Raw genomic sequence first — 27508 nt, 5'->3', positions numbered from 1 at the left:
TTAAACCATGGGCCGCCTATAATTACTCATCACTCATGTCGTAGCTGACCAAGGCTTACTTAATTCTCCAGAACTTTTCATTCAACTGATATTTGACGCCACTTTACACACAAAATCTCACGTGAACAGACAAACTTTTGCAATCAGATCTTTTTTCTTCAAATAGCTGCATATGTTCATTTAATAATTCGATAACCCAAGATGTCACTCTTAAAGGGATAGTTCTCCCTAAAATCATTTACTCATCTTCATGTTGTTCTGAACCTGTATGACTTTATTTCTTCTGTTGAACATGTTTTTGTCCATACAATGAAAGTCAATACATAGTTTCACAGAAGAACAAAAGTCAGTACAGGTTTGGAACCACATGAAGGTGAGTAAATGATTTTGGGTGAACTATCCCTTTAAGACGTTTTGTAGAATGGTAAAGATGATGCTAATGATTTTACCTGGTCAAATTACATGAACTGCATTATTATAATTAGATTACTTTGAGAGATTGTATTACTTGGGGCAAGCCACATCTGAATGACTCAAGGTTTAACAACCAACTTTACACTGTGTGTATGTGTACAGGCAACAAAAATATGTGTAAGACTGAGAATTAAATTTTATTAAATCTACAGCACTGGACACAGTTTCACAGGTCATGCGATATGCAGTTCATAGAATTAAATTAATGTCAATAATGTTCATTTCAACATTAACAACACCGATAACATTAGAACATAAAAACTACAAACATTTCAACATTGATAAGATTAGCTAGTCAAACACGTTGCATTTCATTCTCTGGAATTCCCTTCAAAAGAAACCGTAAACGTCATCACTTCGTCGGCGTACTTGTTCATGTCCAATTAAATTTGGTGTTCAGCTTTGTTTGATTTGAGGAAATAAAAATCAAACCAAAGGGGGCAGTTAAAGACAGTTCAGAGTTAATATATTCAGTAAAGAAGCACATTCCATGAAAATTGAGGACGTCCGTTTTTGTGGTACAGTTTGTGTGCCGAGAGTTACATTTAACAATACGTAAAAAACAAACAAAAAAAAAACAAAAAAAAACTGGCACCACAACCTAAAGGAAAAATAAAAACAAAAAACTCGACAAAAAAGAGCTGGCTTTTATCATTCATTTGACAGTGTTTGCCACTGACATCAAGTACCTAAAATGTCCTGAAAACAAGAAAACAATAAGGCACCATCCAATAAAATAATGAAATAAAATTTAAATTCGAAAATAATCTTATTGTCCAGAGTCAAGAAAGCACAAAACAAAAAAGCACATTAAAACTGTAATCCACTTGGTACAAAAAGTATAAAAAAAAATAAAATAAAAACAAGCTACATCATCCTTGAAGTGGCGTTTGATGAAAAGTTCTGCTTTTGCCGTCTTCCACGATTATTCTTAGGACATTTCCTGTAAAAAAACAAAACAAAATGACATTACACACACACACAAACACACACATATTTAAACCAATAAAAACAGAATGTGACTGCAGTTACAAGAGTATTAGTTAAACTTAGCATTAATTTGGGTAAATATAACTCCTGAACGAGCTTCAATATTAAGAAAGTGCATTAATGCATGCTTTTGGAAGATGCTAAAATGTACATTTTCATCAACTAAATCTACCAAATGCTATCATATCCGCTTGTTTGTTTCTACCAGCACTCACCTGGTAATACACATGACCACTGCCACAATAATGGCGATCTGCACGGCTCCAATGATAGCAGCTATGAGCACATAATGAAGTTTCTGACCACTGGGTACCACATACAGAATGTTAAAGTCTGCAATCTCCTCACACTGTGTCCCCGTGTAACCTGAATCACACCTGTGGAAATACAAGAAACCAACTAAAACTAATTTTCCAAGAAATGTCATTGTTTAATGAATACCTGATAGGATGTACACAGTTCTGTGCAACCAAGTACCAGACACTCACCGGCAGGAGGCGACGCCGAAATTAAATTCACACTGGCCATGAACGCAGAAGTTGGCGTAGTCATCAATGCAGGGAACGGGCATCCAGCCGTATCCTTTTCCTTCACCGGCTTTTGCTGGATCTAAAAATAGAACAATCTACTTTTACTACTCTATTGCTGAAAGTAGGGCATTTAACTCCCAGATTTAGCTTTGTTAAAACTCAAATACACAGAAATATAGAGTTGAGCAGCGCAATTTATGAAGGGTATGTGACAGTTTGATGCATTTTACTTTGCAGCACAGTTAATAAGCTACATTATTACAAATTATTCTAGATTAACGGCAACACAATTAACATGCATTTAGCATAACAAGTGCAAAATTTACAGTAAAGCTTTTGCAGATTCATCTCAGAGTTTTTATTAATTGAATTTTGATCAACTGAATTGACTTGAATGAAATATGTTGACTATATGACTGCAATAACAACATGAATCTGATCATTTTTTAGTCAACATGAGGTCAAAATTAGTCTTATTGTGAGCAACTCATGGGTATACCATTTAAAAGTTTGGGGCCAGTACATTTTTTTTTTTTTTTAAAGAAATGAATACTTTAATTCAACAATGACACATTAAATTGATCAAAAGTGACAGTAAAGACATTTATAAAAGATAAATAAATGCTGTTCTTTTGAGCTTTCTATTCATCAAAGAATCCTGAAAAAATGTCTCATGGTTTGCACAAAAATATTAAGCAGTGCAACTTTTTTCAACATTGATTATAATAATAAATGTTTCTTGAGCAGCAAATCAGCATATAAGAATGATTTCTGAAGGATCACGTGACACTGAAGACTGGAGTAATTATGCTGAAAATTCAGCTTTGCGTCACATGAATAAATTACATTTTAAAATATATTAAAATAGAAAACAGTTATTTAAAATTGCAATAATATTTCAATAATATTACTGTTTTACTGTATTTTTGATCAAATAAATGCAGCTTTGGTGAGCAGAAGAGACTTCTTTGAAAAATATTAAAAACTCGACCCCAAACATTTGAACAATAATGTTATTCCAAAGAAATAAAGAAAAACATCCCTTTTTGATTGACATCCCCAAGCCCTCTTTATCTTTCAGCCCCTCCCCTCCAACCACATGTCATACAGAGACACATTTCACTATCCAATCAAGTGGATAAAGACTTTTTTTTTTCTCATTAGATATTCTTCACAATGAAATATTTCACATTGTTAAAATAAAACTGTGAACACTATTTTAAGGTGACATTAGAGATGAAGATTAGAAATGTACTGACCAGTAAATTCTGGCTTGTAGGGAAGCCCAGCTTCAGGTTTCTTAGCTTTGTCTTTATCTGAGTGATGAAAAAACAAACACGAATTGGCTTTGGTAGACAAACTATCATTCAAAATTTCACATTAAGCAAATAAAGGAATTATGGATAAAATAGTGAGTTGTCTGAGACTATTTGTCTTTATGTATTAGCTGCAGTGCTGTTACTGTGACGGGATCTGACCTGGGCATCTCCCTAAATGTTTCACATCGATCTGTTCCTGCTTCATACAGGACGCCTCTCGCACCAGGCAGGGGTTATGGTAGGAGTTTCCGTCTGTGCCGCACACTGGATTCTCATTGTGCCCACTGCAGTCGATTTTACACGAACAGCTGCAACAACAGACCGATTTAAATGCTGTGAGTCTCATTTGTGCTATGAATTAAACAAACATTTTGCTGGTACAACAAGCACTTCACCAGTAACAAATAAGGCCACATCCACACGAAGCCAGAGCTTTCCGTATCCAATTTTTTCCCCCCCCTCATCTCAAAAAATAGCCGTGTACACACGAAACCACTGAAACTGACTCAAAATGATGTAGTATACATGCCAGACCAGTATGTGACGCTGTAATTCTGCCACAGGGATACACTAAAAACAAAAAATAAGACTTGGAGCATGCGCATAAACTGTGTGTGCTGTATACAAACTAGTAAAGTTTAGAAATAAAGCTATATTTTAGTAAAGCTAATGGACTCGGTAGCTTCTGCGGCACGAACACAAGCATAGTCTGCTATTGTTGTTGTTGTTGCTGTTACATGATATAGTAGTGTCTGACTAGGGTCAAGACGTGGGGTGATGACATCATCGTTTCACAAAATATACAGATTGGCTGAACACACGAAAACGCAAGGGCGTCGTTTTCAGATTTATCCACTCTGGGACCCGGTTTCCAAAAATAGCGGTTTCAGGCTCCCAAAATGCTAGATCTGTCTGGACGAAACGCTTATACGATACAAAATTTTTGCGTATACAGCTAAACTCGTCTCCGTGTGGCTGGGCTCTAAAATAAAGCCCTGAATGTCGTCTATCAGGGTTATTTTCATTAACATAACTAAAACCATAAACAACATTTTCATTACTTGAAATAAAATAAACATTAGCTGAAAAAAATATTTCAACATTTCTTACTTTAAGTTGAAGTACTAAACTTATGAAACCTAAAACTTAATTAAAAATATATAAATATTAATAAAACAAATAAAATTACAAGAACACAAAAATTACTAAATCTTTAAGTGAACAGAAAATATAAAAATTAAACATCTAAATCAAAATGTTAACAAAAACTATAATAGTATATCAATAGCTATGTTTCCATCCACCTATTTTTATGCGCATTTTGGGATATCGCATAAAAAAAAAAGCTGAATGGAAACAACAAGATGGCATAAATTCTAAAAATGCATTTAAAAAATGTACACACTCAATCGAGGCGGAAGAATTTATTTTATCTGATAAGAAGACGTGTACATAAACTATGATGGAAACACATTTACCGAATAAACCTCTCGAATCTCTCAACAAAAAAGCTCAGGTGACTTTGCCTCAAAAGTGGATGTGATTGGATAACTGGACTAACCAGCAGACCAATCGCATCACACAGCATCTCAAATGTTGGTTTGATCATTCTGAAATGCCTGAGCCAAAGTCTGTCATCAAAATGATCTGGTATAACGAAGCGTCTCACATGACTGCGTTCACAAACACCAGGCATCCGAACACAAGATGATAGCGTTTATTACATTCATAATTTACGATATAGAATAAAAGAGCCACAGTGGCTTTCCTGATTGCAGCAACTTCCATTTTTATTGCAGATATTTTGTGCCAATTTCTCAGAAAGTGAAATTTTGTTCTCTTGAACACATGGGATGCAAATGCTGCTTTATTCACAAATGTTTAATGAGATATTCCAATTTTTCAAATTTGCAACTTTGGATGGAAACATAGGTACTGATATTAAATAACACTGATACCAATAAGTTTCATGCCTGGTAAATATAGTCACTAATAAGATCACTCAGAGCTGCAGTTGTGCTCTATTGATCAGTTGTAAATCTCACACACTATATTGGCCATACTGTATCAATCACTGTCCCTAGATGTGTCCTGTGTGATCGTCTCCCCCTGCTGGTTCATGTAATGTAACTCTAATTAGCTGTGAGGGTTTAAGAGCTGACACAGGAATATTTTTCCCTGGGCTCCCTGAATCTCATGTCCTTGGAAGCTACAGTGGCTCCTGGAGTTAGTCCATACCGTTCATTAGCACTTGGCATGAAAATGCGAAAGTAAAAACGAACCAGGCAGAAAAACTTTTGATAGAAAAAAGTTTTGAAATGCTTCCCCGTCTCATGGGAGTAATGTTATTTCCTTGGCTTTGATAGAGCTGAATTCTTTCCAAAATTCATGCTTTTATATTGTACACAATCACAGTTGTTTCCAATGATGAAAAAAAACCTTCATTCATTCATTACTTTAAAGTGCTGGCATGAAGTAGCACGGGACTCATTAATTGCCAGCTCTTGGGTCCTCTGGTAAATTTGTCTAGACAACATAAGCAGAAATCATAAAGAAATAATGCAGCACGTACGAGTCCTCGTCCTCTGCATCTTCGTCACATTCAGCGCCGTACTTGCAGTTGCTGCATTTTGTGACTTTCTTGCCCGAATCTGTGCCTGATCCCTCATATTCTGTAAGACAGTGATAACATAAATTATTATAACTTTTCATTATCGCCAGCTTTAGAAGAGAAACTGAGAAACTTATTGGAAACTTATTGAGAAACTTACTGGAAATTATTTTTAAATGCTTGGCATGATGATATTATCATTATTGGAGAAAGTGATCTTTGTTATGCAAAATTACAAATTGCACAAAGAAATACGAAATGACTGAAACGGTTAGTTCACCCAAAAATGAAAATTCTGTCATTAATTACTCACCCTCATGCCGTTTCACACCCGTAAGACCTTCGTTCATCTTCGGAACACAAATTGAGATATTTTTGATAAAATCCAATGGCTCAGTGAGGCCTCCATTGACAGCAAGATAATTAACACTTTCAGATGCCCAGAAAGCTACTAAAGACATATTTAAAACAGTTCATGTGACTACAATGGTTCAACCTTAATGTTATGAAGCGACAAGAATACTTTTTGTGCGCCAAAAATAACAAAATAGTGACTTTATTCAACAATATCTAGTGATGGACGATTTCAGAACACTGCTTGATGAAGCTTCGAAGCTTTACAAATCTTTTGTTTCGAATCAGTGGTTCAGAGCGCCAAAATCCCATGATTTCAGTAAACGAGGCTTCGTTACGTCATAAGTGTTTTGAAACTTCAATAGTTCATGTGACTTTGGCAGTTTGATTTGCGCTCCAAACCAATGAATCGAAACAAAAGATTCATAAAGCTTCAAAGCTTCATGAAACAGTGTTTTGAAATCGCCCATCACTAGATATTGTAGAATAAAGTCGCTATTTTGTTATTTTTGGTGCACAAAAAGTATTCTCGTCGCTTTATAATATTAAGGTTGTTTTTTATTAGTTTTTGGTAGCTTTCTGGGCATTGAAAAAGGGAGTGTTATTGCTGGCAATGGAGGCCTCACTGAGCCATCAGATTTTATCAAAAATATCTTCATTTGTGTTCCGAAGATGAACGAAGGCCTGTGGGCGGGTGTGGAACGACACAAGGGTGCGTAATAAATGACAGAATTTTCATTTTTGGGTGAACTAACCCTTGAAGTTCTTACGAAAAAGTTCAAAGTTTGTTTGTTTATTAAGTTTTTTACACCATGTTAGCATCATGGCTATTTACATGGCAAACACAAAGGTCAATATCATAATCCATAAAATTTACATTATTATATAAAACATTTCAACTTAACATAAGATAGAAAATCTAAAATACATTCGGGTGATACATTTTGAAATATTCCATGTAAGCATCCGATTTAAAAGCGTTATAAAAAAGTTCAAAGTAGAAATTCCCTGATTTTAACGCCATTTATTTATTTACTATATATTTATATATAATTATAAATATTTTATTATTATTTAATATATTATTATTGTTACAAAAGTTATAAAAAAAATAATAAAAAAAATTCATATACTCAATATAAGTCTGTAGGGGACAAGCTCAAAATAGAGAAGTTCTGGCAATTGAAAATGAGGAATGCGAGACTATTATAAGCTAGCCTTTAAACAAGACTGATTGTTTAAAAAAAAACTAATTTTTAGTAAGAGAACGATTAAAAATACTCCGCGGCATAACGTGCATTTCAGAAGTGGCCACTGAGCGAGTACATACTCAATAGCACTTGAGTTGCGTTCCTGCAGCGGTCTGTAATTTGCTGTAATGACAGCTCTAGAGCGGCTCGTACACACAAGCCTTCATCTTTAAACCCGCATCAGGGGAGGTTCAAACCGAGCGCAGCGCAGGGTCACCCTTTTATCACAGAACTGGCAACTTCAGCATGATGGGGCTAAAAATAACCTCAGATGGCATGTTTTGGCTGATCTACAGAGCTCTGGAGTGCTGGGAGGTGACCCATTTCTGCCATAATTTGAAGTCTGTAGGTCAAAAATCCTAGAAATGACCATGTTTCAATTTCCTTGATATTACTGTTGGTGCTTTTTGGTCAGAACAAAAAATATAAAGAAAAGAAAACAAACCTCCATCTCCAGATCCTGAGCTGCTATCTGGAACGAAAAAAAAAAAAAAACAAGTAGGGAGGACTTATTATAACTTTCCATTTATAAATATATATATAGACATCATAAAACATTTGCACTGTCAAGAGTTCATACAGTGTATTGTTATAGTTCTTGTATAATGCATTATTAACACGCATATCAAATTATTATGAGCCATGACATGTAATTTGTGGATGAAAAGAAATCATGAGATTAATTAGAGCTAAAAATAAAGGTTGTCATGTATCAGATCACACTGCTCATTAGTCTGTAATATAAGCCTCTGCATATAAACAGGGTGTTAAAATAGAATATCTGGTCATTTAGACTTAGAAAAATCAATCTAATTAGCAAAGGCAGTACATCTGTTGTCCCTTGATGGCAATTTTATCACCAGTGGCCAGTTAGAGACCAGAGAAAAATATATTCTAAATAAAATCATATTAAATGAACTTTTATTTGAATAAATATCTTAATAATTAGTATAATTCTATATACAATTATATATACAGTAAATACAATTTAATTGTATTTGCATATACAAAAATGTCACTGAAAATGACAGAAATGCTCCTGAAATTCATAATGTTGGGGCAAAAAAAGTTTCTCTTTTATTATTATTTAATTTTATTGGTAAGGGGTAATCAATCCTCAATAGTCACGTTTCCATTACACATTTGCACAAAACTTTTGCAATATTTTCTAAATATCAATAAAAACTATTGTGATATGACGGAGTTTCCATTAACCGATGTTATGCGACTAAAACCTCTTGCATTGTCAATACCAGATCCTGACCAAAAATTGATGCAGCTCTTGATGGAAATTACAATCCAACATGTATTTCCATCAAGAGGTGCACCAATTTTTGGTTAAGATCTTGTATTGACAACGCAAAAGGTGAGTACTCTGTAAAGTCTCGTCCAGCACATCCCAAAAACTTTCAATGAATTTAAGGTCTGGACTCAGAGGTGCCAATTCATGTGTGAAAATGATTCTTCATGCTCCCTCCAAACCATTCTTTCACAATTTGAGGCTCTTGAATCTTGGCTTTGTCATCCTAGAATAGGGCCATGATACATACGTCTTCCTACATGGTTGTTTAAGAAATGAAAAGCTACACATTCCATCAATTAGGGTTAAAAGAACTGTTCCCAAACATATAACATGTTTGAAACATAATAATCATTGCAATAATGATCCAATCATAGACTCTTAAGTATTTGCCTATTTAAATCCAAACTTTTTTTGGGCTGGGCAGTGTGTATATATATGTGTGTGTGTATGTGTGTCTGTGAGGGGGCTGGTGTGTAAATTAACTTTAAATAAATACTGTATGCCATCCCCAAAAAATCCCCTCACAGACCAACACTATTGTTGCAGCATCTAAAAAAAATGCTTGTGACTTGTGTTCTAATAAAATGAGCACAGTCAGTGTAATATGAACTAAGGCAGAAGATGTTAGGTGTTCATTTCAGGAAGTGGAGGAGACAGTTCGGACTCACCAGGATAGCAGGGGCCCTCAGAGGCCAGAAAGATGGGTCTCTGCTGGGTACAGGCTGCTTGTTTCAGATAGCACTCGTTCTGATAGGTGTCTCCGTTTGTACCGCACACGGGGACGTAGTTCTTAGAGCACTGCGGCAAACACGATACATATGAAAGGCTTCTCAGGTACAGCAAGAAATTTGGTGGTTTTGAAGAGCTGGATGCAGTATCGAGTTGAGCCACTTCTGTTGTAATTTTTTACATTAATATGCTTTAGATTGCTCACTGATCAATGAGGGGGAAAATGAATGCAGGTAAATGCTAAAGCATCGATTCAGCCTTATAATTTGAGAGATTTTCTGAAGCACAATCACAGAAAAAATTCTCAATGTTCAACGATTTTTCTCAGAAGACCAAGAGTTGACAGAAGCCATTAAACCAGCAATAAGTCCACAATAGGTTGTGAATTAAGACCTGTTCACACCAAGAATGATGACTATAATCAAAGTTTTTAAAAAAAAAAAATCAATGTAACTCTAAAGGCCTGTTCACACCAAGGACAATAACTATAACACTATGACGCTTTTAAATCCTCGGGCTCTTTAAAGCAGGATGGATTCTGATTGGCTGTCAGTGTTTTTATAATTCAGCAGCTGGAAAAAAAAAAACTTTTTGAAAGAGATTCAAACAATATAGTTTCTCTGCGCCGTTATCTTTATAGTTGTGGTGAGGACTCTGCCATTCTTTTGCATTTAGAATGGTTTTTAGATCTTTATTCTTATAGTTATTGTCTTTGGTGTGAACGTGCCTTATGGGGTGTTTGGAGAAGTGGTAATATGACAAAAGACAGTGATGTTCAATAAATAGTTACATTTATTAATGATAATCGTGAATAAACAAGTAACATAATTAATTAGACTAAAAAATGTATGCAAACTATGCAGCACTAATGTCAAGCAGTGTTTAGTTATGGTTGCTGAGCAATGGCTTCGAATGCGATTCTTCCAATCAGAATTTAGAATCGGAACGTTTCATAAAAACAATGAACAGACAAAGTAATAAATAAAAGACATAAAATGTGTACCTGAAACTGACATACGCATTTGATGTCAGCACCACTGTTTTGGCAGATCCCGTTGTAACGGCACGTGGTGGCGTCGCACACACGCAGGTCGCTCTTCTTCTCTGACAAATCTGTCAAGACACAACAGAGGCATCAACACATTTTACTTGTATGCTTGTTACTTTTCAACTTTCTCAGAGCAAAAAGCTGCACTTTTACATTCAGCGAAAATGAATGATCATCACTCGATGTCAAGTGAAGTTCAGGTAGGGATTTCATGCTAAACAAAGATTGTACCACTAACCTATGATGTCTTATACTTAAAGAAAAAAAATGTGTTAAACATGTTTTCCTTTTCTTTAATTAGGTTTTATCTCACCAAGTCAGGACTGGACTGGATGGAAGATTGTTTTTGCCACAGAATAATAAAATAAAAAAGGTAATGGCAATTTTTTATCTCACAATTCTGACTTTTTTCCTCACATTTGTGTTTATATCTCACAGTACTGAGAAAAAAGTCAGAATTGCAAGTTATAAACTTGAAATTGTGAGTGATGAAGTCCAAATTTTGATAAAAATTTGCATAAACCTTTTTTATTGTGAGTTTGTGTCTCACAATTCTGACTTTTTCCCCCCACACAATTCAGAGTTTATATCTCACAACTCTGAGAAAAGTCAGAATTGTGAGTTTTAAACTCAGAATTGCAAGATATAAGAATCTGAGACATAAACTCACAATTGTGAGAAAAAGTTAGAATTACAAGTTTATATCTCACAATTCTGACTTTATTTCTTGTAATTCCGAGTTTATAACTCACAATTCTGACTTTGTTTCTTGTAATTCTGAGTTTATATCTCACTATTCTGACTTTATTTCTTGTAATTCCGAGTTTATATCTCACAATTCTGACTTTATTTCTCAGAATTGTGAGATATAAACTCGGAATCGTGAAATAAGTCGCAGTTACCTTATTTATTTTTTTATGAAAAACAAGCTTCCATAGGACTGCCACTGGTGCCCCCTCAAAATAAAAGTTCAGATGGCTAACAAATGTCTGTGTTTAATGAGTCTGAATGTGGTTATGCTGTGTTAATGAGGGTCCATATGAATGTTCATCCATATACCATAAACCAGCCTTCTATACTGAGACCAGGAAGTTGATTTAAAGTTCTAGCCCAGGATTAGCTTCATCCACCCATTATCAAAGATGTGAAACAAACTGATCTGAAATCAGACTGCTGGAAGAAAGCAGCTGTAAAAAGCATGTGTCCAACAGCTGTCAACTGTCATTCATATTTAAGACCACTAGCTGTGAGTATGAAGCCTATTAACAGAAATTAACCAAGGCCTGATCCTCCATCTGACACACAGCTGGGACTGACAAAACCTTTGAGACAGGACTAAAAAATCTCCCTCATGTCGTTTCCAAACCTGTATGATTTTCTTTCTTCTGTGGAACATAAAAGAATATATGAAAAATGCCTCAGACCTTGTTTGTTTGTCTGTACAATGAAAGTCAATAAGGTGGAGTGTTGTTTTGGACCACACTGACTTTCATTGTTTGGCCAAAAACTTCAAAAATATCTTCTTTTGTGCTCCACAGAAAAAAAGAAAGTCATTCAGGTTTGGAAAGACATATAAACATAGACAACCTGACCACCTATGATAACACTATATCAAAATATATTCAATATTTGAAAAATGAAATTGTGAATTATAGTTAATGGATAGATCAACCGGTTTGTATTATAAGTGTTGCAAATATTAGACTTCAAATGGATGTTCAGAATCTTTTTTCTTAATTCTTAGTAATAATAATTCTTCTTTTTTAAATAGCTCTATAAAAACAAAGCTCTTCAAAGTGAGCTTGATGGCCTATGATAAAAATTCTCACTGTTATCCCTAGGATATGAATGAAGATTTCATATAAATGAAGAACAAAGCACCCCAAAGCGGGTCACTGTCCATGCAAATGAAGGGCACTGGGCAGCAGTAACCCTCGTGTAAATCCACGCAGATGAGACGAGGCCTAAGACAGCCCGTTAATGAGGAGCAGACACTTAAAGCCACTACAGAAGCTTGCTGGCATGTGGCCGAGCCGTGAATGCATTTGGAAAATGGCACAAATGCTGCGGCCACAGAAACCCAGCCAAGTGGTTTTGGAGAGAGGAAGTGTTCCAGATAAAACCAATGCAGACTTTAGACAAGTGAAGTTTGGAGGAGCAGCTTGAGAAGTTAATTAATAAGGCTGTTTAAATCAGATGAGAGGTTAATCTGTGGAGGTGTTAAAGTGCTGTGATAAATGATGTGTTGGTCTGGCACCTGTGGGAATAGAACGAGTGCTAATAAGTTCACAGTCAAAGTGAGCTGGATTTCATAGCTTGATTACAGTAATGCCTTTACAGTAATAAAAGTAAATGTGATGAAAGTAATGAAAGTTTCACAAGAAATATGATATAGGATACCCTGCATAGACTCAAAAGAGTAGGACAATGTGACATCTGAGATAAGTGTTGTCAAAAGTACCGGTACTTCGGTACCAAGTCGGTACTGAAATTTTGAAAATGTGACGATACCAGCATTTATGTAGTACCAGGAGTATCCGGGTATATTCGGTACCCACTGATAGGGCTGTACCAGTATTTATGTGAATATGACACGAGTGAAGCACAAAGCTTTGTTTACAGAAGAAATAATAGGTTAGCAATTAAATGTGACATTGCAGCCATGGAAACATTTTGGTTCATGCTGAATGAGAGGTACGTGAGTCCATACATTTAAGCTTTGTTGGCTTTGTATTCTGTTTTGCGAATCACGATCTGCTCACCCGATTAGCAGAGAATTTAACAATATTCCATTAGTTATTCCACTGAACATGGAATCTGTTTCTTTTCCCAAATCTTCACTCACGCAGGGGATTATAAACATTTCTTCCTTTGGTTCGCTTTTAATTAGGCCTATTATATTCGAATTCTTCACTGTGGTAAAGTAGAAAAAACACCGTAGGACAGAAACCTTTTTGCTTGCACGTCAATTTCTATTTAACACAGTTTGTGCTTGTTATTAGACTTTATAAGGCGCGTTAAGTTTATTTGTATAGCGCGTTTCACACACACCGGTGATATTTAATTTCGCTTTCTCTTCTAGCGCAAAATCAAACATAGCCTGAATGTCTGAAGATAAAACTCGCTCTTCAGACCTTTTACAACAAGTGTCAGTTGCTTGTAACATCAGGAGATAACATGAAGATATTATAAAAGAGAAATGGTCTCTTTCCTGCTCGTGTCCCACGTCCCTCTCAAAGCGCAGAGCGGCTATATGACGCATCTTTGTGTGGAAAAAAAAAAACGAATGTTTTTTAGAATAATACTACACTTTCTTATTATTTCGATTACCATTATTTACTGATATTTATTATATAGTTTTACAGGCTGTAGTGTGTCGTTTCACTGAAGGAATAGCTAAAATAAACACGCACGTCTGTTTAAAAATGGATGTTTGAGCATATGTTTATTTTTTTATATTTCAGAATTTATTTCATTGAGGTATATATACACACACAAACATACACACATACGCTCCAAATATTTATATGTATGATTACCATCATATTTAATATGTTTTTAAAAATAGGCTAGTTAAATAAAATAGTAAAATAGTTCCAACAGATTTTCCTGTGGTAACGAAATTGGTACTGTGACAACACTACCATGGTGATGCTTTGATATTTACCATGGTAGGGAATGATATATAATAATGACAACTCTTGGAATATATTTAAACAGGATTTATCGATAAGAATGTAGGCTTAGACTTGATCTGCCACGCTGCTGCTGCTGATTCATGAGTGAAGGCCACTGCCAAAACATGCACATAAATCAGTGAATATAATGCGAGCTGTTGCAAGAAAAGTAGAGAGAACCCCCTACCAGATTCTAGGCAGGTGGTGCTGGGGAAGGTGCAGGGCTAGAGAAATTCCCATGGAGAGCTGCACTGAGCTGAGCCGGTTTGTGGTGGAAATAAATAGGTTATTCAATTAGCAGATTCGATTAGTCTGCAACAATGCTTACGTAAGTGGTATGTGTCAAAGTAGCATCCACATGGATGGCAGGACCCAAGGTTTCCCAGCAGAACATTGCCCAAAGCATCACACTGCCTCCGCCGGCTTGCCTTCTTCCCAAAGTGCATCCTGGTGCCATGTGTTCCCCAAGTAAGCGACACACACACACCCGGCCATCCACGTGATGCAAAAGAAAACGTGATTCATCAGACCAGACCACCTTCTTCCATTGCCCTGTGGTCAAGTTCTGATGATTACGTGTCCACTGTTGGTGCTTTTAGCGGTGGACAGGGGTCAGCATAGGCACCCTGACTGGTCTGCGGCTATGCAGCCCCATACGCAACAAACTGCGATGCACTGTGTGTTCTGACACCTTCCTATCAGAACCAGCATTAACTTCTTGAGCAGTTTCAGCTACAGTAGCTCGTCTGTTGGATCGGACCACATGGGCCAGCCTTCGCTCCCCACATGCATCAATGAGCCTTGGCCGCCCAAGACCCTGTCGCCGGTTCACCACTGTTCCTTCCTTGGACCACTTTTTAATAGATACTGACCACTGCAGACCAGGAACACCCCACAAGAGCTGCAGTTTTGGAGATGCCATCACAATTTTTGCCCTTGTAAAACTCGCTCAATCCTTACGCTTGCCCATTTTTCCTGCTTCTAACACATCAACTTTGAGGACAAAATGTTCACTTGCTGCCTAATATATCCACCCACTAACAGGTGCCATGATGAAGAGATGATCAGTGTTATTCACTTCACCTGTCAGTGGACATAATGTTATGCCTGATCGGTGTATATATATATATATATATATATATTATATAGCATGATAATTACACAATACTCCAATGTGCAAAGACTGTCATGGTTTTATCATAGTACATGTCCAAAACAATTGGTACCATGTAAAAAACAAACAAACGTAGTATTACAGTAGTATTACAGTAAATACTGTAATACTACTGTATCTTGTGCTAGTGCTAGTCTATTTCACCAATACAACACAAGTTCTTCTGTTGAACTCACTGAGATGCTAAAATGACAAACACACCAACTGATAAGGCCTAACCTTCACAACAGAACTCATTCAACTAGTTCCTTAATGGGACATTCCTTAAACGTCCCTCATCTGAACTGACCCATTTCCAAGTGTACATCTCCAAACAAATACAATGCACGATGTGTGTGGGGCAGAAGTGGGGCAGAGGGGAGACCCAGATCTCACACTGCGCAAAGATAATCAGAGCAGCGACAGAAATCAATGCCATTTGAAAGATAAGGACATCAGTCCATTGCCTGTAGCCAAACAGCTCATCCGCTCAAGACCAGTCGATACTCATCTCCTCAATGGGTCAATAGACCCCGCAAAGTGTCCCTTATTAAAAAGGAGGAAGCTGTGACGTTATATCTCAACTTTGGTCCCTCTTTCCCATCTAAAGGACTATTTAACTGAATCCTATCCTACATTTCTCTCTGTTCAGCAGTTCTTAACCTTAAAGACATTTTTGAAAGAAGTTCAATGTAAGTATCGTAGAAATATGAGTCTAAGGGGAGCTGTGATGCTCTTGCCATGTTATGCAAATGCAACTTTAATGACTCTGCTAGACCAGCAACATAAACCAGCTTTTACCAGTATGGAAATTCAAGTGTGTCTTTTCAGCAGGGGATTCTTGTAGAGTCCAGCATTGCGAAATCAGACCCAGTTTGGTATTCATCAGCATAAAAGCACAGCATGTGGAAACAAAAGGGTCACAATAATATCTCCTTTACATCTTTTTAAGATAGATAATACCCTTCTACAATTTTAGATTCACAAAACTACACATTAACAACGTAGTTCCTTCATACGGACACTGATTTTAACTAAGATACCCAAGTTTGGCTTAAACATGCTTTAAGAAGAATAAAGTAACCCTATCTCTCAGAGCGTGTGTGCTCCGGGCTGTGCTTTAATTGTACAACTGTAAACTGCTGTGAGGGTCGAGAGCATTATACGGGTTTTCTTCATTCTGTAGTGCCTCTTTGCCTCCGGCGGACACATACAAAAAGACAATACAAGTATTAAGAAGGAGAGAAAGACCTGTAGAGGACAGGCAATGAAGAAATCGGTGGGTGATGGGTATAGCTAAAGGATAGAGACACTTAAAGCTACTTCAAAGAAGTAAAATGTACATCAGACCAAGAATGCATTTCTTAAGAGTTGTGGTAAACATCCTAAATAGAGAGTGGACGACTTGCTGTTAATGACTTCGAACCAGAATCCACTACAGTCGAGTTGTACTGTTACAATTAGTTCAGTCGGGTCTTTGAGATCAAACAAGCCGTGATACAGATCTCTTAGTCTAAGGCTGTGAGATCAAAGACTCAAAGGTATGAAGCCATCAGCCATTACTGTTAAGGAGTATTCGTGCGGTCTAGTGGTTAGGAACCACCGCAGCTTTGATCTTTGATCAGAATTTAGTTTGATAAACTTGGTTCAACCTCAGTTTGGCAGTCAATTACCTAGAGGGATACATCATCTAACATCTTAAAAGTATAGTCAAGTTATAGTCTTGTGGTAAAGAATACCGCAACTATACTAGAAACATCAGTATAACTAGAGGTAAGAAACGGTGATCTTCTGAAGGACACAAGGAAAACTTAGTCTTGAGTTTAACCATCAAAGTGATGGTATAACTACAGATGAAGCTAGAAACAAAGGCCTACCAGCATGGTCCATTTGGCAGTGTCTTTGGGTGGGAGTAATTGTGGTTTATGTGGGCTGGGCCTCTTTGAAGGCACCATCTGTGAAGGGCTTCCTTAAAATAATTGCCTCTTAATTATACGCCGGTGTGGAACTGACAGAATCCACAAGCGTGACATCAGAGTTAAACATTTTAGGACAAAAACACACCTTGATGGTATGACGGAAAATGTTACATGACAAAAACACTAAATTCAAGTAAATATAAAGCTAAATACAAGATGTTAGATGAGCTCATCCAAAAAGTTTGTTTTAAAATATTCTTTCTCACCCCAGCTTAATATACAAAGACAAATCTAGATCTTAGCTGACATTTGTTGAAGCATTCCAGCCCCAAATAGCAACACCGGCTCAACCAATGGCAGAAGGGGGGTGTTTGGGAAAACTCCAGTGGTGCAGAAATGACACATGTATCCTTTAAACCAGCCAAACCATTAAAGAATGTTAAGTTATATATGGTAAAATAAAAATTTTTGTCTTAAATTCTACTAAGCATAGCACAATATTTCGGTGTCTAAAACAGAAGCCACCAAACACTTTTAAATTCCAGCTTAAACACAAAGACAAATCTAAGTAAACCATTAGTTTATGTTTTTAAAACATTCGTTAAAGCATTCCGACCAGCCCCACTGGCTCACCTAATGGTGTGAGTTTGAAGGCAAAGCTATCTGTTTGTTTGACCAATGGCAGAAGGGGAGTGTTTGGGAAACCTGATTGAAAACAATCATTATTCCTGTGACTCCAGTGTTGCAAAAATGACACATTTATCCTTTAAACCAGCTAAACCATTAAAGAATGTTAAATGGGACCTATAATGCCCCTTTTAAAAGATGTAATATAAGTCTCTGGTGTCCCCAGAATGTGTCTGTGAAGTTTCAGCTCAAAATACCCCACAGATCATTTATTATAGCTTGTCAAATTTGCCCCTATTTGGGTGTGAGCAAAAACACACAGTTTTTGTGTGCGTCCCTTTAAATGCAAATGAGCTGCTGCTCCCGGCCCCCTTTCCAGAAGAGGGTGGAGCTTTAACAGCTCACGCTTCGGTTGCTCAACAACAACAAAGCTGGAGAATCTCACGCAGCCAAAATGAGGATTGTCAGTAACGGTGTTCAGCCTTACATTGTTCAAACCGGAGTCGACACTGATGGAGAGACTCAGGAAGAAGTTACAACTTTTAGAATGAAACTGGACGTTTCTGAATGGTTAGTGGATAAATTTATGTTGTTTCTGTGGAGTTGATTCAACTCATCGACTAGCATGTGCCGTCATGTTAAACTTTTGTGCAAATCCAGCATTGAATTGACCCTCGTTTGTGAAGCAGTCCAGTGTTAGCGTTAGGTTAAAAAAGTGAAATCATAAATCAACCACCCCTTTAAGTTATATATGGTAAAATAAACATTTTAGTCTTAAATTCTGCTAAGCATAGCACAACATTTCGGCATCTAAAACAGAAGCCACCAAGGACTTTTTAATCCCAGTTTAAACACAAAGACAAAATCTAAATAAACCGTTAGTTTACGTTTTTAAAACATTTGTTAAAGCATTCCGACCAGCCCCACTGGCTCAACCAATGGTGTGAGTTTGAAGGCGGGGCTATCTGTTTGTCTGACTGACCACAGAAGGGGAGTGTTTGGGGAACCTGATTGAAAACAATAATTATTTCTGACTCCAGTGGTGCAGAAATTACACATTTAGCCTTTAAACCAGCTGAATAATTCAAGCATCTTAGCTTATATCTGCCAAATTAAACATCTTCAGCTAAATTCTACCAAGTCAATATTTCGGCATTTAAAACTGAAGCCACCAAAGATGGGCAAAAAGAGCACAACAACATGCAGTGTGAACATACTGCCTTAAATGGGTTTCCAAGCGCCACTGCATCCACACACATGCATTATGCAAAGCTTTGCAATACCGCTTCCCTCCAGTCGACCCCTCACCCTGTCACGGTGGACGCCACTGATTTCAGACCTATGGGCTACGGGGAAGCTATGTGCATAAAGCATCTCCCTCACACTGGAGTGATTTAGAGGCCGTTTGTCTGTTCAATGGAAAGCCATTAAATTGACTGATGAGTATAAGAGTTGGGTTTTCATATCCAGCCTCTCTTTAGAACCCGGCATCCTTGAATACAAAACGGCGGTTGCATGTCAATTGATATTCTCTCAGATGTGTGAGCTTTGTGTTGTGAGCAATGCTTGTTTCAAGAGCGGTCAGGAAATGGGCTGAAGACTACTTAAAGAAATCATTCTATGTAGCTTCAGAGCAATGAGCCAGCGTGACTGTCCAGATCAGACAAAGATTAGAGCTCTGACTGATAAGTGCACAGGATGTACTCAACAGTAAATGCTATTTAAAACACATTATCTAATGACATTATCTAAAATTCAAATGGCTTATTTAAAGAACAATAGACTGGATAGAGATTAGATTGACCAACACAACGTGAACAACGAACATTTGAGTTCTCTTGCTGAGGTCAGAGATTGTGATTTCATTTTGGGTCACAGTAGTACATATAAATACCATTAAAATACATATACAATATTTATATGTATTAATGGTATTTATTTATACATTGACAAATATTATCAATAATTAGTATTTCTATATATATTAATAACATTTACTTATACAGTTCTCTAAGAAAAGACATGGGGCAAAGTATGCATTTAAGGGTACACTCTAAAAAATGCTAGGTTACAAACAACCCAAGTTGGGTTGAAAATGGACAAACCCAGCGTTTGGGTTGTTTTAACCCAGTGGTTGGGTTAAATGTTTGCCCAACCTGCTGGGTAGTTTTATTTAACTCAACTATTGTTTAAAAATTACTGTATTGCTTGCTTAATATGAACCCAAAATATGTTGATTTTTAATTTTCAACCTATTTTGGGTTCATTTTAAGCCAGCCATATAGTCATTTTTAAACAATAGTTGGGTTAAATAAAACTACCCAGCACGTTGGGCAAACATTATACCCAACCACTGGGTTAAAACAACCCAATTTGCTGGGTTTGTCCATTTTCAACCCAACTTGGGTTGTTTTTAACCCAGCATTTTTTAGAGTTTACGTTTACACGACAACAATGTACTAAAAACTACACATTTTTCGCGTACAGCCGACAACTTTGTCAAAACGATCCCCATTCACGTGGACCCACAAAAATGACTAGAAACGCTGTATTACGCTGACAGGCCAGTAGTTGGTGATGTCACTTTGTAAAGATAAACTATTTGCATTTTTGTATTTTACACGTACACAATAATGGTATCGTTTTCAAAAACTTGCACTTTGAAACCGTTTTCAAAAACTTGCATTTTCACGCCCCCAAAACGGTTTTCGTGTAAATTAACGGTATTTTCTGTTTTTATTTGAAAACGGTGTCGCGTAAACGGCCCCTAAATTATTTCGCTCTTAGCCTGAAGTGGTGGGCTACAGGTCTGTTCTGATCTGAAAGGTTCTTAACCAGCAAAAACAATGATAAATGCAAATAACAAAACACAACTGATCATAATATAATCATACTTGGTTAGGAAACCAAAATAAATTGGCTTATACAATTTATAAGTGATGAGAAAACACTTCTAATGTCAATTAAACTAAATATTTTGGTGCCAATTCATGTCACTTAAAGTAGTAAAGTAATATAATATTTGGCCCAATGTTTTTGTGTTAGTCTGGTTAATTACACTTATATATTACAAATTTGCAAATTGTCCTATTCCGCTCATCAGGTCAATAATTTAACATAATGTTGGGCCTACGCAGATGGCGGTAATTTTAAAGGATATTTTGTTCCTTCAGTAGAATAAAAAATGTTGATAATGTGTGGCATCACAAATTCAATGTAAAAATCAAGTTCCTGAGGCAAAACAGTTATATTATCTAAAATGTGAGGGTGAAATAATTGTGATATCATTTACTGATAAAGATGCAAGCACATATATTGATTTATTGAGATCCAGGATCAAATTCCAGGAACATCATCAAAACAGAAATCAAAGCTGCGATTTTAATATATAAAAGGCAAAGACCAATTTAATGAGGTTTGCAAAATTACCAACTTGCCCTTTAATAAAAGAAACCATTAATGCAGTGGTCAAAAATAGGATGTCTAGTGAATTAGCGACACTAAGGAGAGAAGGGCATCAATGAAGGGTGCTTTTTCTGGTTGTGGTCAGTATCCAACTGCTGAAGGCAATTCTGATGCCCCTGAGACTCGCTCTATTGTGTTCCTGCCTTTTACAAAACCAGCCCGGCGCTTATGCAGGACGGCCACTGATTAAACCACTGGTGCCTGGAGCTTTGAATCTGAAAACACTGGCACACAATGGCCGCTATTGTCAGCTGCTTTTCCTTCTATTAATTCTAGGTGACAAAAAGGGTGTCAGGATTTTAAAAAGAAAGACAGCCAGGGGAAAAAAAGCCCATCTGGAGAGTTTACATTATATATAATGACCCAAAACACAGAGATGGGCATTATGTTAAAAGGTTAGCTACTTATTTTGGTATTTTGCATGCAGTCCATGAGTAAAAAGTCATCAGGTGTACGCATACTACTAGCTGAGTCAACAGTTTGTAAAAATGTCAACAATGCCTAAAATCGTGCATAAACAACCAGTTATATCCATGTAACTATACTAACAAACATTTAATACATTAGCCTAAAATCACCAAATGGTGCAATTAAACTATCATGACAGGGCTTCAACTGCACTAGTTTTCACTTGGTTATGGTTGGAAACCATCCACAGGACAATGAACACGTGTTTCTAAAGGTCTGGTAGGACATATAAGACAATAAATAAGATCACAACACCATGCAAGGCTTTTGAAACAGGCCTTGAGCCTGAAAGCCCCCCATCGGTCACCATACGGGACAGTACACACTCACTGTTGCCTTCCCAAGCCGCATGCAGGATTAACATGTGGCTTAAAACATTACAATTAGCCACAGAGATATAACCATACACATAGCTATAAAAAAGCCAAGCAGAATCGAATTTATTAAAACCAGTTTCCCTAGTATATGTGAATTTGTGCAGCCCCCTGATGAGAGTGATGTTATAGGGTGGGGTTCACGCTTCCCTTTATATTGTCTCACCTGATCTGGTGCATCAAAAGATGGATGCCTGCCTTCAGCCCATGCAAACCTCATTCAAAGAGAGGTAATATATGCACACAAATCCAAATAGCCCCATGCATCAGTTTATTTACATAATCGGTACTTTCATTTTAGCATCCCTACTCTGCCTGCATCTCGTAAGCCTCCAGAGGCCATGCTTGAATCTCCATCTTCAAGATGCACACAACAAATGTGCAATATCTGCAACAAAGACACAAAGTGAGCATGCGTTTATTTCCATGCAAAATATTAAATAGTGAATGCATACCTAAACAGCCTTTTCCTTTGCCGGACACACAGTCGGTGTTCTGCGGGTAGGATGACTGGACGGATCCCAGCGCTGGGCTGATGATGATGGTCAGCAGGCAGAACACAGACAGTTCTGGTCCGGTCCTCCTTACAAGCCTGGTGCCCACCGACATGATGTATCTGTATCTCCTCTTTGACCTGTTAAATAGAGGTGCAGGGGAACAAAAAAGGAGCAATCTGTGGATGATGCGGAAAATATTCCAATGTTTCCCCTTTTAAAACGTGTTTGTGTCCCAGAAAGGCCGACTGAGCCTTGTGAGCATCACTCCGGTTGCATTTCGATCACAAGCACATTTGCACTGCTTCGCTGTTGTGTGTGTGTTGCATGAGCTCGTGCGCGTCTCAATAACAGCTCGCGGATGCCTCTCGTTCTGTCTTTGTGTGCATCTCTCGCGCGTCTGTTTTGCTTAGTTGTGAGAAAAGGCGACGCGTATCGACTGTTTCCCGTCCTTTAGAAAGCGTTCGTTCTCCGTTCTCTTTGAAATCCTTTCGTTTCGGGGTAATATCGCGAATCTCCTTGCCCAAAATCCCAACAACAAAGGGTCGCCACGGATGGGCTGGAGTCACGTGACTCCTGAACCACCTCCCCCAATTCCCGGAGGAAACGCAGGACCCCTAAAAATCTGCAAGCCTACAGTTGGGTCATTATTAGTATGCAGTTCAGTCCGTTTTCATTTGGCAATCATGTATGTCTCAATCAAAGTGGTGTGTGTGGTGGAATTAGTTGTATTAGGCTAATATTAATAATTTAATATTCCATTTGATGCTTACATAGCAGTGTTATTTTAGTATCATTGCCTATTATAATATTTAATGGATATTTTGAATATGATTTTATTTGAACAATTTCCGTTTTCATTTTAATTTCAGTTAAAGTTTTAGTAATTTTGTTGTGTTTTTTGTCATTTTCATTACCTGAAGTTTTATTTTTTTAATATTTCCACTATAGTTTTTTTTACTGTTTTAGGTTACTAAATAAAAAAAATGAGAAATGCTGCGTGAAATGAAATAAGTTTACGTTTTATACGTTTTATGTCGAGTATATATTTTTTATTTCTGTTAATGTTTATTTTATTTCAAGTAATTCAATTTTTTTTGTAAAGATTTTTAGTATTAGTTAACGATAATAACCATGTTATGCAGTTTAAAATTTATATATATATATATATATATATATATATATATATTAGTTATTTTTCCTGGATATTTAACATCAGAATGTTTTACATATTAGCCTACATAACCATATAAATATCTGTTTTTCATAATTTTGTCACTTAAATACTTTGAAATTATTATTGTTATAAATAAAATATATTTTAAAAAATATTTTTCTATAATATTTTTTCTATAGGCTAATACTTATATGATTATAATTTCTGTAATTTTTATTACTATATTATTATTTTCTGTTTTTTCCTACTACTTTTGTGGTACTTTTTATAGACTTAACATGGTCACCGTGAACTGTCGCTGCACAGAAAAGAGCTGTAAAGAGTTTTTATTTTTGGGTGAACTATTTCTTGGGTTAACAAAATTGTGCATGCTCTGTTGCAATGCAGTGTGATTTGGTGACAGTAATAATGATGCAATAGTTAAAAGGTTTCTATAATTTGTTTTGAAATGCAGATTAATGGATTATTTTGTCGATGCAGTTTGTCGAGTTATAATATACACACAAGAAGCCATTAAAGGATTAAAATACACACAATGCAGTAATACGAAGTAAATCCTCATGAAATGTGGCTGGTTTTGATAACCTTTATATATGTGTAATTGCAGATGCACCATACCTAAATGCTTTTCTGCAGGGTTGTTAATCATAATTTGGTCTGGATGCTCCAGCTGCACTAGTGTGTCGATATTGATCCTGAGGCTACACAAGTACACTATTGATCTCACCGACAGACATTTAATAGACTGAGTTACAAAAACCAGACCATCACTGCTGCTCAACCAGCAGTATTCCTCCAAACTATCCAGAAAAATCTTCAAGCATCTTCAGAATGCCCTGTGCAGTTGCTTTTTTTAATCAGCTCACAATTGCTTAAATGAACTTGGACATCTTGGTTCAGTTTAAAGGGTTCATATGATGCATTTTTATGTTTGCTTCTCCTTTAAGGTATCTGTTTGTGCATGTATAATATCTGCAAAGTAACAAAGCTCATAGTCTCCCTCAAAGGGATTTATTCCATCTAACAGAGAACACTGATCCAGACCGAATTTTCAGAATACAACAAATTGACCAAAAATCCTTAAAGGGATAGTTCACCCAACAATGAAAATTGTGTCATTTACTCCCCCTCAAGTTGTTCCAAACCTGTATGAGTGTCTTTCTTCTGTTGAACACAAAAGAAGATATTTTGAAGAATGTCAGTAACCAAACAGTTGATGGGATCCCGTTCACTTCCATAGTATTCTTTATCCATACAATGAAAGTCAATAGGATCTATCAACTGTTTTGTTACCCATATTCTTCAAAATATCTTCTTTTGTGTTCAGCAGAAGAAAGACACTCATACAGGTTTGGAACAACTTGAGGGTGAGTAAATGATTACACAATTTTCATTTTTGGGTGAACTATCCCTTTAAAAGCAGAGGTTCACGATTATGGTAAGGGTGTTACATTTCCGACTCACAATCACAACGCTGGCCAATCAGAGCACTCTGAGCTTTTCGGAAGGAAGGGCTTTGTAGAAATCAGCACGTTTCAGACAGACTGGGAATAGAGGAGCTGCAATAATGTACCGTATATGAAAAACAATGTGTTTTGAGCATTAAAGCATGTTATTACACCCAATAAATAAAATACAGCACTTTTAATAAATGAAGCATATGAGCCCTATGTAAGTAAACTTTGTACTTGTGTGGTTACATTGTTGTATTTGTAATAATAACTTAACTCTGCTGTCTAAAATGGCTGCAAAGTCTGCGCTGTTAAACTTAAGAACTGAATGACATTGTAGCTGAAAATGTAAGTGAGCATCACTAAGCCATCAGCTGTAAATACGCTTTCAGTTCTGGTTTATTTTGTAGGTTTAATGTTATGGAAGATTCATTTGTCAGATTCTCAAGTAACCTTAACAGCATCCATTGATTTCTAAATGTAGTCTGCTTTTAGCAGCATGCACACTTTCTCGTGCAAATAGTGCATACTCACTACATCATTCTTCAGCTCATATTGATCATTCCTTGTCACAGAATTCGATTAGGTTAATAATATGCAATAATAACAAAATAAAAACATTACTGCACAGGATTATTGTCGTCTAAGGATACAAACACAAATTTCAGTGCTTCCCTTTCATGTTTTGGAAGTTGTTAAAAGAAAGCTAGTTTTCTAATTGAAGATCTTATCAAAATGTGTGTGTAAATGATGTGTAGAATTATTTCATAGAATCCTTTTTTTATGGATTCAGCCATTAATTACTAACACACTGACAGTGATTGTGCTCAAAAGCTGAAAATCATACTGTGATGCAGTCAAAGCCTTTATTCTGATGAATAAAACATTTTGCAAGCATAGATAATATAAGGCATATAATATGAGTACATTTTTTGGTAATTTTCACTTTTAGGAAAAAAAAAAAATCTATGTGTACATAATCACATTAAAATATATATTTAAAATTGGATAAAATGTGAAGAGGTTGTGAAATTCATATTATTCATAAAAAAAACATTACCTACAGTCTTAAAGGGTACAAGTAAATAATGTCAGTCATTGAAAGAAAAAAAGTTCAACACAATCATACTCAGTTTTGGGGAAAGTTACTTTTAAAAGTAATGCATTACAATATTGCGTTACTCCCTAACTTTCTCTCACATGGGCTTACTTTGTTTTTTAGCTCTTTCACACCAAAAGTGAAACGAATAAGCCTCAGGCTGAATGAAATGCATATTTACGCCTGTACAGCAGAGGGCGCAGCTCAAACAAACATTTCAGCTGTGCTGCCGTTCTGGATTGACGAAGAATAGGATACAGGAGAAGGAAGTTCAACACTATTATTTCTAAATCTAATCTAAAGTAATTTTTGCTTCTTAGTATGGTTGAATTAGATAATTGAAGGTCAGCAGTAAAGACATTGGTTAATAAAGTGAGATTAAATACATAAAGTATATTTGTGCAATTTAATATAGTTAATTATTACAGGTTTGCATAACATTCTGAGATTGCATTTCACTGTTTTTATTTATTTTGAGGAATACTGAATGCGTAAATATTTAGTCTAGAACTACAATAACCATCACGTTTACGCAGTTGTAAATTTAAAAAGTAATCTGATTACGTAACTCAAGTTATTTGTAATGTTTTAGGCTTATTCATTTCAATTTTGGTGTGAAAGAGCCTTTATATTTGCCAAAAGTAGAACTTTTTTGTTATAAAAAACAAACAAGCCCAGCCCACATGAGAAACAGTAATGCAAAAGTAACATAACACATTATTTTCCATAAAAAGTAACTAAGCAATGCAATTATTTACTTTCCCAAAAACTACTGAGGATTCACTAAAACTGACTGGTGGCAGCCCACATGAAGACTGATCACATGATGTCCTCACATTATGATTCAGGACTTGAATTCTGGTTTCTTGTTAGCTTAAAGAAGATGTGTTCTCATAGATATGATCCGTTAAAGAACTCCTGTGAAATCGAAATAAACAAAATTGCCCTCTGAAAATCATCAATGTATCCATAATATACAGTAGGCCATGAAACAGA

The 27508-nt window shown here is 36.3% G+C and overlaps 2 protein-coding genes across 2 annotated transcripts in view; both read right to left on the bottom strand.

Annotated features, from left to right (window-relative positions):
• The window catches only part of LOC127506258 (acid-sensing ion channel 1C), a 225187-nt gene that overhangs the window by 57035 nt on the left and 140644 nt on the right, over nucleotides 1-27508 (bottom strand). The gene's annotated exons all lie outside the window — the stretch shown is intronic.
• Nucleotides 591-23443, bottom strand: tmeff1b (transmembrane protein with EGF-like and two follistatin-like domains 1b). The gene is made up of 10 exons (XM_051882560.1): nucleotides 22747-23443; nucleotides 10564-10673; nucleotides 9500-9629; nucleotides 7974-8000; nucleotides 5886-5985; nucleotides 3473-3621; nucleotides 3254-3310; nucleotides 1953-2073; nucleotides 1680-1841; nucleotides 591-1417 (listed from the first exon to the last, which is right to left on the bottom strand). Exons 1-10 carry the CDS (start codon nucleotides 22898-22900, stop codon nucleotides 1342-1344), a joined length of 1086 nt encoding a protein of 361 aa, XP_051738520.1. The 5' UTR covers nucleotides 22901-23443; the 3' UTR covers nucleotides 591-1341.

Source organism: Ctenopharyngodon idella, chromosome 23 (assembly GCF_019924925.1).
Source record: "Ctenopharyngodon idella isolate HZGC_01 chromosome 23, HZGC01, whole genome shotgun sequence".
Classification (NCBI taxonomy): domain Eukaryota; kingdom Metazoa; phylum Chordata; class Actinopteri; order Cypriniformes; family Xenocyprididae; genus Ctenopharyngodon; species Ctenopharyngodon idella.
The sequence above is the reverse complement of the archived record's forward strand: the minus strand, read 5'-3'. Positions and strand labels throughout refer to the sequence as shown.